Source organism: Passer montanus, unplaced genomic scaffold (assembly GCF_014805655.1).
Source record: "Passer montanus isolate IOZ18808 unplaced genomic scaffold, ASM1480565v1 scaffold16, whole genome shotgun sequence".
Taxonomy (NCBI): domain Eukaryota; kingdom Metazoa; phylum Chordata; class Aves; order Passeriformes; family Passeridae; genus Passer; species Passer montanus.
This window is the reverse complement of record NW_024363160.1, coordinates 5,312,116-5,328,802: the sequence shown is the minus strand read 5'-3', so window position 1 is coordinate 5,328,802 and position 16,687 is coordinate 5,312,116. Positions and strand designations below refer to the sequence as shown.

At 39.5% G+C, this 16,687-nt stretch overlaps 1 protein-coding gene across 12 annotated transcripts in view; it reads left to right on the top strand.

Moving 5' to 3' along the window:
• The window catches only part of SULF1 (sulfatase 1), a 179,298-nt gene that overhangs the window by 130,359 nt on the left and 32,252 nt on the right, over positions 1-16,687 (top strand). For all 12 annotated transcript variants that reach the window (XM_039702867.1, XM_039702873.1, XM_039702869.1 and 9 more), the window contains 2 exons: positions 5,401-5,552; positions 7,594-7,763. In XM_039702867.1, the coding sequence (XP_039558801.1) occupies positions 5,401-5,552; positions 7,594-7,763 (322 nt within the window). The remainder of the gene's footprint in view (positions 1-5,400; positions 5,553-7,593; positions 7,764-16,687) is intronic.

Below are 16,687 nucleotides of genomic sequence, written 5' to 3'. Positions count from 1 at the left end.
ATTGCTATATCAAGTTATAGGCTAATGCTTTTTGCAACTGCTGAGTTATAAAATCCTTAATGATCTTTTTGGTTCCAATGGTAAACCTGGCAGCAACTGGGAAAGACCCACAAAGCTGGAGAAAAAGTAGAAAACCTGAGGTTTTTCTATTGCGTTTAAGTTACAAGACTGGGAACCGTGAAATCTGAATTACATTCTTGGCAATGCCACAGGCTTCCTGCGTGACTTGGTCTAGCTGAAGGTTAACCTCTTGGTGCCTCAGTTTCCTCACCACATTTTTTGGGACAATGCTTATTTCATTTCCTAGGTGGTGCTGGCATACTGATCTGGCTTTCTATGCTCCAGTGACGTGATACACTAATCTTCTGCAATTTTTTAACAGAAGGGAAAAATCAAATTTCTCAAGTTTGAATCTATGGCTTGCATAATGGGAAGAAAGCGAGAAGGAATTTACTGGAATTATTTGGAAGCTGAAGTTATGTTGGGTTCTGTCCACAGAACCATAGAATCACTGCGTTTGAGTCCTGAAATGTCGTATAAACAGTGCCCTGCAACTCCTGTAAATGGTTTCCTGACTTTGTTAAAGGAAGTGGGCTGTCTACTTAAAGCTCTTGTCTGGGTCACAGTGACTAAACCTTTCTGCAGTGTGGCTTTTTAAAGGTTTGCATTTGTTTTAACTCAGAAGCATTCCCATAAGCCTCAACAAATAACAAGGGTGTAGAACATAATATATGTCCTTTGATCCATGGAAGTGCAGAGATGTCTCACTAGCAGATGTAGCCCAGTTCACCTGTGCACTAATCCACTAACACTGACGGGAGTTAGAGGACTAAATCTATTGTGTAATACTGTAAACATTAGTCATAATTGCTTGTAAAAAGTGCTGGGAAGAGAAGTCCTGGGAATTACGAGAATTTGAATCACACTCAGCTGTAAGTATTAGAGAGCCCCTGGATCAAATTATATGTGTCTTGCACCCTTTGCAACCCCCTGGATCTCTCAGCCCAGTACAGAAATCATTAGCTAATTGTAAAAAGGAAAACAAAACCCTGTCTTAAGGCATCTGTTCATGTCAGGTACCAGACATGTATATTCTGCAGCCCCTCCAGAGACGCATAGATGTCTGTAAAACTGTTCACCATGCCATGTGTTGTTGTTTGCATAAACATAATTGAACATACTAATACAGAATACAATTATTCTGATATACAAAGCTACACTACATGTGATTAGAAAATAACAATGTGTCCTGGGAACAGTTAGCAAAACTGCCAGAATGCAGATAAAAATTGTCTTATTAAAATGCAAAAGTAAGCATTTATCTTTGCTGCTATCCCTATGGGGGCTGTTACACATAATAATGAAAAGATGTCCCTTGAAATGGCATTACTTTTTAATGAGGCTTTTACCCACTGAGTCATAATTTCCATTTTATTAATTACCAGCAGAAATGGCTTCCTAACCCTTCCTAAACCCAAACTGCTGAGTCCAAGCAGCTTCTGAAGCTGAGGCTTCCCAGTTAGTTCTCAGACTTGAGAAATTCAGCAAGTGTTGGGCTACAGCTAAGTTAAAGATGGAGGTTGATTCTACAAGCCAAGCATGTGAAGACCCAGCAAAGACATCTGCACATCACAGTGTCAGTTCCTGAGCAGTTCTTTGACATATTCCATAGTGCTTTACTCTTTAACAATTCTCGAGTTAAACAAAAAACAGCTAGGACACCCATGGTGATTACTTCTGATTGTTATTTGGTCCCATGGACACTCCTGTGCTTTCCTTTTACTCTGGCACTTGTCTTCATTCAGAGCCTGAAGGGCCAGACACTAACTGCTGCTGCTACTGCTGGGCCCCAGTTCTGACTCACCCACCCTGTCCTATTCTCAGTAGTACTCAAAAGACAACACGGTGCAAGGACTGAACACTTGCATTTCAGTAAAAGCCTGGCTTTTCCCTTCACCTGTCTAATTACTCATATCCTCTTGAGTTTATAACCAATAAACTATTTTTGGTTAAAGCATTTTGGCAAATATGATCCATTGTCACAGCCACTGTTTCTTCTAGTATTCAGGTCTTTGGTACACATTTGACATGGGAATTGCTTTACACAGCAACAGGGGGAAACATCTATTTCTGCAAACTGTCACTCAGGGAGCTGCTTAAAATTTGACAGCACTGAGATTATTTTTATGATAAAATATTAAATCACTGCCAACACAAAGGTGAATGGTTCAGGCTGTCAATCTGAGGTCTCATAACATGAACTGAAATGGGGTTCAGTGGGCCAAAAGGTATCTGATAAAACATTATTAAAGTTAGAAAATTAAGTAATCTAAAGCAAGGAAACTCCAAGATGAATTGGCCTGGCCCTCCTCAGCTCCAAGCCATCCTTTCTTTTCCAAATTCAGTTTATCTATTTTTGTACTTATGCCTCAGGTCATCTCATCTTTTCATTTTATGCTGGTGGCTTTCTCAGGTAATGAATACCAAAAAAGAGAGTCAGGAGTGAGGGAAACTGATGGCTTTTTTTAATGCCAAAAATTAAATTCTGGGAATATTCTCAAATCCATAAAGGAACACTCCATTGTGATGCTAAAGTGAGAAGATGGAATAATCATCTGTGTGCTACAGTTTTTTCTGAGCTTGGTCATTTTGAGGCAGATTTTCATAGCCACCTCTGTTATTTATAAAGGCCCTACATCAAAACCTATACACATCAGAACTTCATATAGAAAAGTCTGACAATTATTTTTATATGGGTGAACCCATTTCTTTTTTCCCAGTCTTTTTCTTGGAAATTACTGAGCTGTTTGGCTAAAAGGTTCCATAGAGCAAAATACAGCCTGAGTCAGATAGCATGGAAACTATCACCACTAATGATTAAAGTTTGGCAAGACTGTAAATAGCAGAGTCCAGGTCTCCAAGTGAGTCAATCTTATAATGCATGAGGCAGTCAAACCATCCTATATGATAAATTGTCATAGCTTCCATTGCACAATTTGAAAGCCTCTGATATTTGTGAGAGACAGGTTGTCAGTAGAGCCCTTTACTGATGAGAACAGCACACAGAGATTCCCCAGAATTGTACTGCAGCTGCTGGTAGACCTGGGATGGCACTCGGAAGGGCTGACCTCAGATTTCCCCGGTAACCACAGACTGCCCTTGGTTTTGCTTGGCTCAACAATGCTCCCTCTCTCTCTGTTACATCACTCTCCCATATTTTCTTCACTGTTTTCTCTCTCTGACTTCTCTTCGCCTCTTCCTCTTTCCTTGGCCTCCCTTCTCACAGAATTTCAGCCTTCATCCATATACTTTCCCATCATATCTGACTGATAGTTTAAACCAGTTTGGCTGCCTTAGATGAGAGGTATGGTTTCCATTCCAGGAGACAACAGTGCTGGGCACGTATTCCCTGCCCACTGTCACTCTCTTCACCTTACAGTTCTTGATTTCTCTAGGCCTCAGGATAAAAAAGGAGACAGGTTGGATTGCTTTTTTGGTGGCTGTGGGAAGAAGAGCTGGAAGCCTGGTCTAGTGTCTGTAGGACTTGTTTATATGTCACATTCCACGTGGTGCAGGAAAGTAACATTATATATATGACTGTCATCTCCGGTTTCATTTGGCATTTGGCAGTTGCCTGATTGAATTGCATCATATTTATGTTGCCTCAGACAAGTCTTAATTATGAACATTTTGATTTTTCCACCAGTTTTCCCAAGAAATTCACCATGCCCACATCAATCAGATCTGAATTATTTGAGCCCTTCCACAAATGTGCTTTTTTTGGTTAGATTGAATGTGTCTAGGTTGGATGTGAGGCTTTCCAATGTGACTTCATTTCCTAGTAGGAAACAAGCACAGGGATTCAAGGTATGTCCCAGTGCCCAGCTGAGGGACAGCATCTCTGGGCAGCAGCTCTCTGCAGACAGGACTGACTGCTGAGTTGGGGCTGGCAGCAATGACGTGGCTGGGCACTGTGAGGGGTGCAGGGACAGCTGTGAAGGGCTCTGTCCCTGGAGAGGGAGAGGTGTCTGTCATTCCCTCCTCCTCCATCGTGTCTGATTTTGTGAGCACCAGCAGTACCTGTGTGCAGGCTCCTGGGGACACAGGCAGCAGAACTGCTGGCACAGGTGACCCGCCAGGGGCTTGTAAACCTCAAGAAAATTAAAAGGGGGAACAGTGAAGATACTGAGGCACTCCAGTAGGTCCCTGGGACTGAACAGGAGATAAAAAAAATCCCAAAAATGGCAGACCTGATCAGGTGTTTTGTCACTGTGGTTCCCAGGCAGTGGAAAAGCAGAATGGGTGAACAGTGAAGATACTGAGGCACTCCAGTAGGTCCATGGGACTGAACAGGAGATAAAAAATCCCAAAAATGACAGACCTGATCAGGTGTTTTGTCACTGCAGTTCCCAGGCAGTGGAAAAGCAGAATGGGCCCATCTGAACTGACTATTCTGTCCAGGTCACAGACCATACAAAGCAGCTAAAGACTTCCCATACCCCTCTCTCCCTAGAAGCAAAGTGGCTGCATTTGCCATGCCAGCATTAAGCACATAAGCATGCTCCCTTCCAAAGGCAGCTGGCTGGCTTTTGGTGTCTCTGCATCTTTGCCACAGGCAATCCACAGCTCCTGGATAGCTGGGAGCCTGCTGCATTGTGAAACTGCTTTCCTTCCCACTTCCTTGCAGATGAATTGGCAGGAGCACCTATAAACCTATGGCAAAGGCTGAAATTTTCAGTCTGAGTGGGTTCTGATATGTAACCTTGAGCTATATAGGAAAACGTACATGGAGTTTGGCAGGCCAGGTAGAGGATTTTGACCTCCAAGCCTTCGCCTCTTTGTAAGTTTTGCCTTAGAGATGATGTGGCAGCAAAGCAGGTGGGGATCCCTTCTTGCTCTACCCAAACATGATCCTAATGGGATAGAGATCTGTGCTTCCCAGACCTTTTATCAAAGCAGCAAATGTAGCCAGGATAGCAAGCCTGAACTTTCAAAAAGTCAGAAGCCAAGCTCTGAAACATCACAGGACTTGCTGAAAACCACAAGGTGTTTCTCAGATGTTTCCTCTGGGTACTGAGCTTTTATTTCATATTCAAGTGGAAACCAAGAGGAACATATTCTTTCTAAAAGAAACCCTGAAAATATTTCACATGAACACTAGATTCCAAAATATTAAGAATAAAACATAGAGTCGCGAAAGCTTTCAACTCTCATAAAAGTCTGGAAATAACTTATTTTAATTTCAAAACCCTCTAAGCTATAAAAGGAAGATTTTTGGTAAAGCAGCTCTGACTCATTCTAACACATTTTCTCTTCATACGTTCTTTTGACTCAGACTAAAAGACTTGGATTGCAAAGCCTCATGCGTGTGTGTGTTCTTTTTTTTTTTTTACTTCACAGCTTTTTTTGGGAAATACCTCAATGAATACAATGGCAGCTACATCCCTCCTGGGTGGAGAGAGTGGGTTGGATTAGTGAAGAACTCTCGCTTCTATAATTACACCATTTCTCGCAATGGTAACAAAGAGAAGCATGGATTTGATTATGCAAAGGTATTTTCCAGACACATAAATGCCACATGATTAATCCATATAAAAATAACTTTCAGAAAATTAATTAACCAGATAATTAATTAATTAAACAACTACAGCCATGAAATTGAGATGTCATTTTCTCTCCAGGGCATTTCAGATCAATTTCCACCTGAGAATATTAATCACTCAACAGAAGAATGTTCCTAAGGCTCTTCAGTGGAGCCTGGTGATGCCTTCCTCCTTCCTCCCCTCCCTCCCTCGTTCTCCCTGACAGAATGTGATGTTTTGGCAGAAGCAAACAGTAAATAAAAGTCTTTCCCCAAAAGAATTGTGTCCCTTGCACTACTGAACTTTAAAGTTTGCTGAGTGTTGTCAGTTATTACCCACAGAAGAACCTTGGTTAATGTTGTTTTCCATTGTAGAATGCACACCAAAGAAAGGCTGTATGCCTGTGGTGTCAGACTCCGGATATGAGTATGAGGGTAGATAAGGGCAAGAACACAGCCGTTGGAAAAGTTCAGAGCTTGTTTGTGCTCCTGACAAAGTGTGGAAAGTATGCCAAGGGGACCTGCCCACTGCCATGAAGTTTCTTGGAAAGGCTTAGGAGGGCAGATCTCAGACAAACCAGCCTGCAGAAAGCAATCTGGAATTTCCTCAAATTGCAGCTCCAGGAAGATGATACAGATGTTTCAGCTGTGGTTTCTGACCCATGTAATGAGTTTTTATTGGAAGCTAGTGACGCCTGTTTCTGATTTTCCCATCCATAGAAATTACATTATACTGATTATATATTTATACAGAGTTTACAAAAAAAAAGGAAATATATAATACTGGTTAGTTGTGCATTCCTTACACACCCTGTATATGTAGCTAGAATAAACAGAGAAACAGGAGTGGAGTAGATGCTTTGGGAGAGCAGTCATACAGGCATTTCACTCAGGCCACAAATCCAGAAATTATCACAGCCCTGGTACCTAACAATCATTATCCGTTTTGAAAACTAAAGGATCACTCACTGTCTCATCCATTTGCTTGCAGGGTTTGTAGCAGCCAGGGCTACTGTGCATGTCCCAAGCTTGCTGCAGGAGAGGGGAAGGGGCAGGGGACAGGGAGCGGGTGAGCGAGGAGGTCACAGCTGGTTGGCTTGTCCTAGCACTGACATGCGACACAGACCTTGTCCCTCAGGCTCTGCTTTTGCAGCTGTTCAGGGCCTCGAATCCACAACATAAGATTAGTCATGCCTGGAAGTGCTTGACATTACAAACATTGTCTCAGCACTTTCTCAATGAAGCTCGAGCTAGACCTCCAGGCCAACAGTGAATACTCCAAGGTGGCAGGTGGTTTAATTTAAGTTTTCATCTTTTTTTCTTAGTTCTATTTCCTCCCTTTTCCTTGTAGACTTCCATTTGCCACCTTAACTATGGGTTAAGCCAGTTTATTAGCGAGTCACAACCTTAATCTCAGCAGCTGCACTGCTTAAAGTTGCACAATTAAATGAACAGAGCCCACAGGAATTCAACTGCTCCCTGCATTCTCATTTGCAATTTCTTTGATTAAGATTTTTTGCAGTCAGTTGCCTGTTGTAGCTGTCTTCCACTTTGTACATATGCAAAAGTATAGTCTGAACAAAGAGTGTGCAATAAAGGTTTATGTAAACATAAAACCAGATTAGGATTCAATGTTATTTGGGAGCAATTACCTTGTGAGGTGTTTTATCAATGAAATTTAAGAAACATATCTTTGTCAGTACAGTCTGCTATTTTAAATGTTACTTAGCATTATATTACCAAATCTGGTAATCAAATTTACTTAATACTTTCTGTTGTATCTGATTTGCAAAATACTGTCTCATTTTATGTGGCATTGCCTGCTTAAGAAAGTAATTACTGCTCAGTCTCCCCTATGCTCCCTCAAATCATACATCTCTTTGATGGTATGCTTTTACTTCCTGATCTGAGCTTTAATGAGGGCTTGAAAAATAACATAATAACATGATAGTATGTGATCTAATTAATCATGCACTTTGTAACTTTTGCTTTGTGTTAATCGTATGTTCCAGGACTACTTCACAGACCTAATCACTAATGAGAGCATTAATTACTTCAGAATGTCTAAGAGGATATATCCCCATAGGCCCATAATGATGGTCATCAGCCACGCTGCGCCCCACGGCCCCGAGGATTCTGCGCCGCAGTTCTCAGAGCTCTACCCCAATGCTTCACAGCACATGTAAGTGAAACTCACACACTGCCAGACCTGCTCCTTGTATCTGCTTCTGCGAGGAATTTGTTTATGGAGACAGCTCAGGAACAGGCAACTCAAATATAAGACACTCATGTAAGCAGAGAATGTTTGCTTGTTTCTTTTGCTGTGCTTGTTCCTTTTGTGGGGGAGAGTGACAGCTCCGACCATTATTAAAGCAGAGAGAAACTCTTTTCCTCCTGGGAAGTTGTGGGAGATTAAAAGGTCAGTATTTGGCTTTGTAAGGGCAGCTTCTTACAATACCCTGAAAATATGTAGACACAGGTCAGGATCTGTTGGAAAGATATTACTTCCTTCGTTTCCCTCTAAGATATGTGCTTCCTGGGCTCTAACCAACTGAATGCATTGAGTAAAAACACCCTTTTGAAGCTTTTGAGTGCACCAGATTTGTTTATACACTAGATACTGGCAGATTCCCAAAATAGCCGATCAGACTGCACTTTTAAATAACACGCTTAATCTTTTCTGGTGATCAAACTATAACAAAAAACTCCAACTCTTCATTTTGTTTCTAGAAGAAAAAGCAACTTAAGGTAAAAATCTGTGGAGATTCCACGTCTGTGAATTCCTCATGTTACTTCCTATCTTGAATATTCTGGTCCTTTTCATTATAGTGAGAGGCTATGGAAGATTTCCATTGCACTTGTGACTCCCATGGGTTTGTAGACCAGTCTTTCCATTTGTTCTGAAACAATGTATTTGCACACCTTTAAAAAACAACCCAACAACGACAAAAAGAAAATCACGAAAAACATCTTTATAAAATATTCCAGCTGGATTGCACATTTATCTCAAAATGAGGATAAATTAATTTCATTAGACAGTGGGAAAGCTCCTTGGTCTAAAAATTGTATTTTGGACACTCTGCAGTAGTTCACATACCAGGATGGTTTTTTGACTTACATCAAATACTTTAAAATTTCTAGGAGTAGTAGTTACTGCATAAACTTCATGCCCAAACTGATCACTGGTTAAGACTAGAAAAATATTTGCTGTTCATGGCACGTGGTTACATTTTTGTTGTTTTGCATCTTTTATCCTCTTACTGGCTGCTACTTTCTAGATATGCCAGTTTCCCTGACCTTATAATCTTATATTCTTCATGATCCCACATTTCTGAGACCAGACTTTGCAAGTAATGCAAACCAGTCAGCAATATTTTGTAGTTACTTAGATATTCAGAGTAACTTCGACCCATATAGGGAACTAATGAAGTTGAGATTTTAGTTGGTAAATAAGATAGACACGAATACATGAAACCTGTTATATTGGGTTGTATGGAAGAACATTCTCAGTCCTGAATTATGTGCTTCAGCAGAAAGTAGCAGGGAACAATGGTGGAGTGAGGAGGAAAGTAAAACCACCAATTTTTTCCTCTGTTTTTCTAGCTTCTGAAAATCACAAGTTTAGGTGAAGCATCCAGGTCAGTGTGCCCCATTCTCTTTGCATTGGTTTAATCTCTTTTTAACTCTGGTGCAGGCCCACCATCCTGTGGCAACAAGTTCTACAGTGTCACTTTGTGCACTGAGGACAAAGGCTACTTTTTATTTCCTTCTAAACCTGGAGCTTCATTATGCCACCTGTGTCCCCTACTTCCCATTCTGTGAAGAGTAATGAATAGTCACTATATCAAATTGAAAGGATTTCTCCCATGTCTCCTTTCAATTGCCGCTTTTCACTGCAAGAGAGTTATATCTATTTGTTCTCACTCCATTCAACAGATTGTCTCCCACTTAGTGGCACAGACTGCCTGGCCTCAGGCAAGCCATCCTTCCTGCTGGGGGACTATCCATCATACAGGAGGGCAGGATCCAGACTGCTTCTGCTTAGCTGTGGGGACGGTGTCTGGGAGAAAAGCACTGAATCATTATATCTCACCCTACCTCTCCCCAGGCCAACTCATTTTAAGCTCCTTGCTCCCTTCTGACAAGTGCTTGTAGGAACTTGCTTTGGTTTATCATGCTCTTGATGACTTTCTGCCGCTTGATGTTTTCAGCCTACTTGTTTTCTAGCTTGTGCTAATAAAACAAAAGGCTTTAGCTGGTCTCCAAATTTTTAACTGCCTCTCCATGTTATATACAGGTTACATGTCACCTGCAAAGATTAAGCAAAATTCCAGCTAAAATTAATTTTTATTTTTGTGGACTCCTGGGGTCTAAATACCTTGCTCTGCTAGGCTACTTGTGAGAGCACTCATCTGTGCTTCTTCTTTTCTTCTGGTGTTGTTGATTTCTTGGCAAGCTTCTTGCAAAGAGGTTTTACTCCAATGACCTCAAGAGATCCTTGCTGGCTTGTTTTGTGTTTCTTATTGCACTGACTGACTGCGTGTGTTAAAGTTCAGTCTGCAGACTGAGAAATGAGACAAATTGAAGATAAACTGCTAATTTGGGTTTGGGTGGCTGAAGATTCCAACTGATTTCCCTATCAAAAATATGAGCAACATGCTCTGAAAGATATGAGAAGTTCAGTTCTCACAGAAATATTATGTGTTCCCTATGAAAACAGAACAAGAACAATAAAATCCCTCCTGCCAAGGTTTGTGTAATTTGAACATTTAACCCTTAGGTTTTCTTCCTTGGTGGTCAAGCACCATTTGAATCTTTTCCTTCTGACCTTGGGTGACAGCCATCTGACCTTGGATTTTGTTTTTAAAAATGTAGTTGCTGTATCATGTTACTGTAACGCCTACCTCCAACAAAGAAGGGAAACCAGGTCAAAAGCTGCTTGCTGGCTTAACAAACTGAGATGGAAGGTTATACCTACAAACCAAGGATTAAGATAGCCTGTCAACCACATGTAAGAAATTTTGCTTAAGAGAACAGTAGCTGAAGCAGACCCTTAAATTACATGATGTCCCTTGCTGGTAAAGTGCCTGCTAAAGATTGAAATGCTGCATCTATAAATCAAAACAAAACAAAACAAAACCAACATCAAAAAAAAAAAAAACAGCCCAAAAGTTTGTTTAGAAGTTTTCCACTGGCACATTTAAAGAAGGGAGTGGCTATGGCAGGAAATACTCCAGTTCAGGGAGAGCTCTGCCCTCAAGTGTGGGCGTCTATTGGTCTCATTTCCTCGCTTATCAACATGGCAAAAATTAAATCAAATGAATGCAGCAGCAAAGTCCTTTAGATTTATGAACAATACATCAAAAACAAAAAGAAAATTAAGAATCACATGCCACCATTATGTTATAGTCCTTTCCTTCTCAGCACAAACAAGCTCTGGAGTGGCATGGAAAGTCTTACAAAGACAAGAACAGTAATGATGTGTACACTGTTTACTTATTAAGTGATTCCTTTTAATTCTTATTAACTCCAGTTTAAAATCAAACACAAACTATATCATATGGGAAGCAGCAGACTCTTTATTGTTTTTAAGCATCCATTCTCCCCTCCCACTCTCCCACTTCTCCTCTCCATAATGTATATACTATTTCTGACATCTAAAAATATTTCTGAACATTTATCCTGGCTGCTATCACTGTAATGAGTGAAATATTTTCTGAAAATAAATCATACTAATGCATGCACTCTAACTATCCCCAGACATTATTTCTGTGAAAGAAAATGGGACTAGAGAAGATGTACTAGATGAAAGCAATGCATAGATTTTTGCTGTGGTAATGAACATCGTCTGTCAGGGAGTGGGGTTGTTAGACCTTTGGAAACGTTGTTGTTAAATATGAAGTTATGTTACAGGACAATCTTGTTTCATCAGACAGCTGAGCTGGAAATCTTTGAGTCAAAGGATGCTCTGATGAAAGCCTGAATTATCTGTTATGCTCAGGGCCTGTGGCACTTTAACTTCCCTTTACCTTCCAGTGTGAACCAGTCTTAGGGGAACTGTGAATCAGACCTAGGTTGTTTATAAGCTGTGAAGTAAACAAACATTAGAAGCAAAAATCTGCAGGAGGCAGGTTTACTGAAGAATGTAAAAAATGGAAATCTGAACCACCGCTGGCTGTGCTGAGTTAAAATACTTGGGCTGGCATGAGGACACACAGCCAGATTTTATGACTACTTGGAAGCAATCCTATTGCCAAGCTAGAAACATTAGGAGGAGCAGATAGAAATGGAATCTGATCTATCTTGGAATAGATGAGAAAACTTCACAAGCTAAGAAAAGGTAGGTGATATGAAAGGCAGAAGTTTATATTTCCATTTAAAGATCATATGAAGGGTGCTGAAATACCAGGTGTGTAGGTCTGCAGTAGTGAAGCATCAAAAGAAATGTTGTAGCTCTGGATCCCCAGAGCAGTTTTGAGTGTGAGTTTGGGGTGTGAAGTGGCTGCACCTGGAATCACTGAGGCTGAGTCTCAAACATCTGTCAGTAACAATGGCACTTCTTGTAATGTGGACATGGGGCCATTAGAGTGGGATCATCCATTTGCATCAGTAATAAATCTTGACATGTCAGTGTGTAGTGTCACTACTGGCCCGAGGCCTGCTTGGACTCCTGACTTAGAGATAAGTGATCACAATCATTGCACGTGTCATTGGGAGTGTGATTTTAAAGACAAGACAAGAAGAAATGCTGTGAAATAGAAATGTAAGTAATATTCTTGTTGCACAATTAACTTCCACAGGAGCAACAAATGATGTTTCCTGAATGAAAAAGATTTTATACTTCACAGGCAACAACTGTTTCACTTCTTTATTCTAAAATATAGCAATTGTGTTACACTTGGGCAGTGAAACTTTCATACCCCACATACCCAGATCTATAACTATCACTGGGTTTAAAAGAGTCCCATTTTAAAACACAGAAAAAGCAGACCCAGAGTGGTGAAATTCAACTTCACATTAATAATGACCATGGCCACTGGTTGTGGGTTGTTTTAGGTTTTATTCACTTTTAACTTTGCCTAGAACCTAGGCTTCCTGCTTTCCAAGAACAGTGTCTAAGCCTGGAAGTCTACTTTCCTTGGAAACAAAGAATTTGCTTCCTTTGTTTATTTTGACTTGAAGAAACATGACCACTTATGCCATGTTTGCTAATCATATTTCAAAGAATAATAGAGGTGCTAATTCTGTACAGAAAGTATTCATTTTTCTCAATCAGTTTTACCAAATGTATTACTTTAAAATATCGTTGACTTTTATTTTTATGAAATGAATATGTTCTTGGGGTGTCTAAGTACTGTATTATTTTCACTAACTGGAGGACTCACAATCCAGACAGAAGAGTAGCCAAACACTTTTGAGACTGAACCCCCTGAGAACTTTATGGAGTTATTTAAACCAAACATTTTTAGGCAGTATATTTGTGAACATAATTTCTTTCATTGAATAGAAACAGGAGGGAATTACAAGGTTGTAAATAAGGGCAAACACAGATTTTTACTATGAGCAGTTGAACAAATGTTTGGAAACATACTTGTTTCTCTCCAATTATCCCATCTGTTAGAGACGTATATATTTAATTTTTTAGAAAGCAAATGTTAATTTAAAGTTGTTCTAAATTCTTGAAGCTCTTAAAACATTCAGTACTCTCCCAATCCTTTCCTAACTGTAAAATATCTTTTTGTAATTATGACTTGAAAAATGGCTTTATTCCATTTATTTCATTGAATATGACAATTCCATTCAGTTACTAGTAGAAGGTAGTGAAATTTGTTTCTGAATTATTTGTTTGGGGACCCCATTTTAATAGATCCTCAAGTACAAGCATCCATTTTTTGGGTTGTTGGGTATTTTTATTGTTTCTTGCCTAACTTAAAGTTATTGTGGTACCTTAAAAGCCAAATAAAATGCATTCTTAATTTAGAAGTTCAAATTTAAATATATCAATATAGTAAATATGTTGTCAGAAAGAATTGCTGAGACCTTTTGATTACAGCACTGACTGCTAATACTACTGCTTTTCTCTCAGCATAAGTATCCACTTGAACTGATGTTTACAGACAAATTAGAGATTTTGTGGAGAATCTTTCTTTAAAAATGCACTAGTGCTTCCAAATATTTTTTCCTTCCACAGTCTATAGATCACTTGATTATCACTGTAAATTTCTCTCTAAACTTATTCACATGGATGACTCATTACAAAATCTCAGGGTGAAATGTTCTCATTATGAATATGCCTTTATAGGAAAGTGCCTATGTTCATCATTTGTTATTGTTACATAGCAGTTGGAATTTTTTTGTTAGTTTAACTGAGGGTATCAATTCAAAATTTTAAGAATCTAATGTCTTCCAGCACCAGAACAGATCTGTTAGGGAGTGCCAAGTGGTCTCTGTTTATTAAGCTCTTCACAGTATGTGTTGGACAAATAAAAGTGAGCAACAGAGCAATCTAGATTTGCACAGGTTAGTATATTCTACAAGAATGACAAGTACTACAGTAGCAGCTTGCCAGACTCAGAAGCCATGGATAACCTGAAAATAATGGGCTACCTGGCACTGTCTGCTCATCATGGATCAGCTAATGTACTCAGCACAAGATGGACTCCATGAGTGAGAGGAGGCCATGGAAGACATGGCACACATCTTCAACTTCAATCTTCCAGTGCAAAGAGAAATCAAGGAAATGTAGATGTCAGTGATACTTCATAGCAGTGCATGTCAATACAGAGCAAAACTGTTCTCAAAACTGGAAGAATAGCAATGGTGACACACCATATCATAATGACTTTCAAGGACTTATAACAGCTGAACATTTAACTCATATCTCCAGCTGCTTCAAGAAAAAAATGTTATGATAAAAAATTATCACTGATCAGGAACAGATCTGACTACATGGAAAGGTTTTCAGAAGTCAGCAGTATTCTCCCTAAGATTTACATCTGCAGTGTTCGTTTGGTTGGTTACATTTATACCAAACAAAAGGTAGATAAATTTGAGGGCAATATTAGATCTTGTGTCTGGTAACCAGTGCTATTCTGGTGGATTTCTGAAAGGCCCAACAAACAGGGGTACCCAGGGAACGTGTACAAGATGTGGGGTTTTGGAATTCCTTTCTGTCTCATCCTTCGTTCTCTTTCTCCAACGTTATGGACCCCTGTTTCACATTTATCCATCAGCCAGTGACACTGGATATTTCACAGAAGGTTCCTGTTCCTTGAATTGCCTGGGAGGAAAATTCTACTCCCTCTCTGCCTGCTGCATTTCTCACCCCGAAAATTCAAAATGCATTTGGATAGTGTCTGTGAAAGGTTTTAACTGCTCTGCTAAACCCTTGAGTGCTGCTTTTAAAAACTATCCATTATGTGGAGGAGGCTGCTCACAATAGCCTGGGAACATAAGACCTGAGCCTGCTTCAGCAGCTGGCTCTCCTTCCTGGCACAGCAGCGGGCTGTCACCACGCTGCCGGCGGAGCGCAGCTCACAGCCACCTCATCCCTCTGTGCCTGGGACACTCAGGACCCCACTGAAAAAAAACAGGGTTTTACTAGGAGATGCTGATTAATCAAAAATGAGCTCTTTCATGGGAAAACATCTTGTCTGACAAATTTCCAAGGAAACGGAGAAAAATTTGCACTGAAAGTATCCTTCTTTTCTGTCTGATTACTGATAAATGGTAGGTGACAGAATTCCTAAGGCTTGCTTCTTCAAGGATCTCCCTCTGCTAGGACTGCTGGCTAGCCAGCAGCACAAAGGCCTGTGCTCCTGACATAAATCTTATTAATATTATGACAGTATTCATTTTAAATCAGACTTCAACCATGGGAAATTACAAAAACTTTGACTTTTCGACATGAAAGAAAAGATTTTTCAACAGAAAAGGAATTCTAGTTTATGCTTGTCTTTGCTCAGTAGGGAGCTAACCTTTTCATACTTCTTAATCTCTATCAAAGTCCTGTGATACTGTTGCATCACTTGCCTTTTCCCTTGAGACTAATGATTAAGTAGGTTAGTCAAAACTTGCTGTGTGTATTAAAGGCATACTTCTCAAATTCTACCTAACTTCTCAAACAATGCTCTCCAGTTAGAATGTGGGTTCCACAAATTTATTGAAGTTGACTGTCAGTTTACTGTGTTATCCTTTCAGCTGATTTTTGTCCTCAGAGTATGTAGTTAAAAGTTATGCATATGATATCTGATATAAAAATCAACTGTTTCTACCATTCTGGGATCACATACAATCATGTGAAGAAAAATGAAACCTAAGTGAAGGACTGGTCAAAGGTATGACTCTAAGTTATACAGTATTCTCATGTTGTTCATTTTAAGAAAAGATAACTACACATACATATTTCAACAGGAAAAATGTACCTTTTGTTATTACACATGTTATAATTTTCAGGACCTAAGCAGCAAATTAATATTGAATTTCATTTTTCTTGTAAGCTGAAAAGAGAATAGAAAGAATCAAATTAATCTAATCACCCAACAGTATTTTTTCACCTTCTCTTTATTTTTAATTTTCAAATGTAATGCTGCTTTCATGTACCATATGCTGCGGTGTACTAGAAACAGGGGAGAAATAAAACCTGAAGAACTTAATGAAAATGACAAAGCCTAGATTTCTTATTTCTAGAGAAGGGAACTGCTCATATGTAAGTGAAACCATTATGGGAAATGGATATTGCCTGGTTTCTCTTCACCTTGTAGTTGTCATGTATGCTAGGCATAAAAACAAGAATGATGGAGAGCTTTTGTAACATGTTTCTCTGTAGAGAAAATTTACTTGACACATTTTTTGCCACACATTTTCTCCCAAGGTGATATCTCTGGGAAAATATTCTTGTTTCTTTAGGATATCTTTCAAGAATACACTAACTGTGGATAGAATACCACTCTTAAATATTTCTTTTGATGTTTGTGCAAACTCCTAAAGCATCATTCTTTGCTTTAGACAGGATTCTGTGCCATACTTCTTCTTAGTATTAGTACCAATAGCAGTGTTTAGTTCAGTTTTGTTGTCATGGTTCATTTTATGCTTGTAATGTGCTTT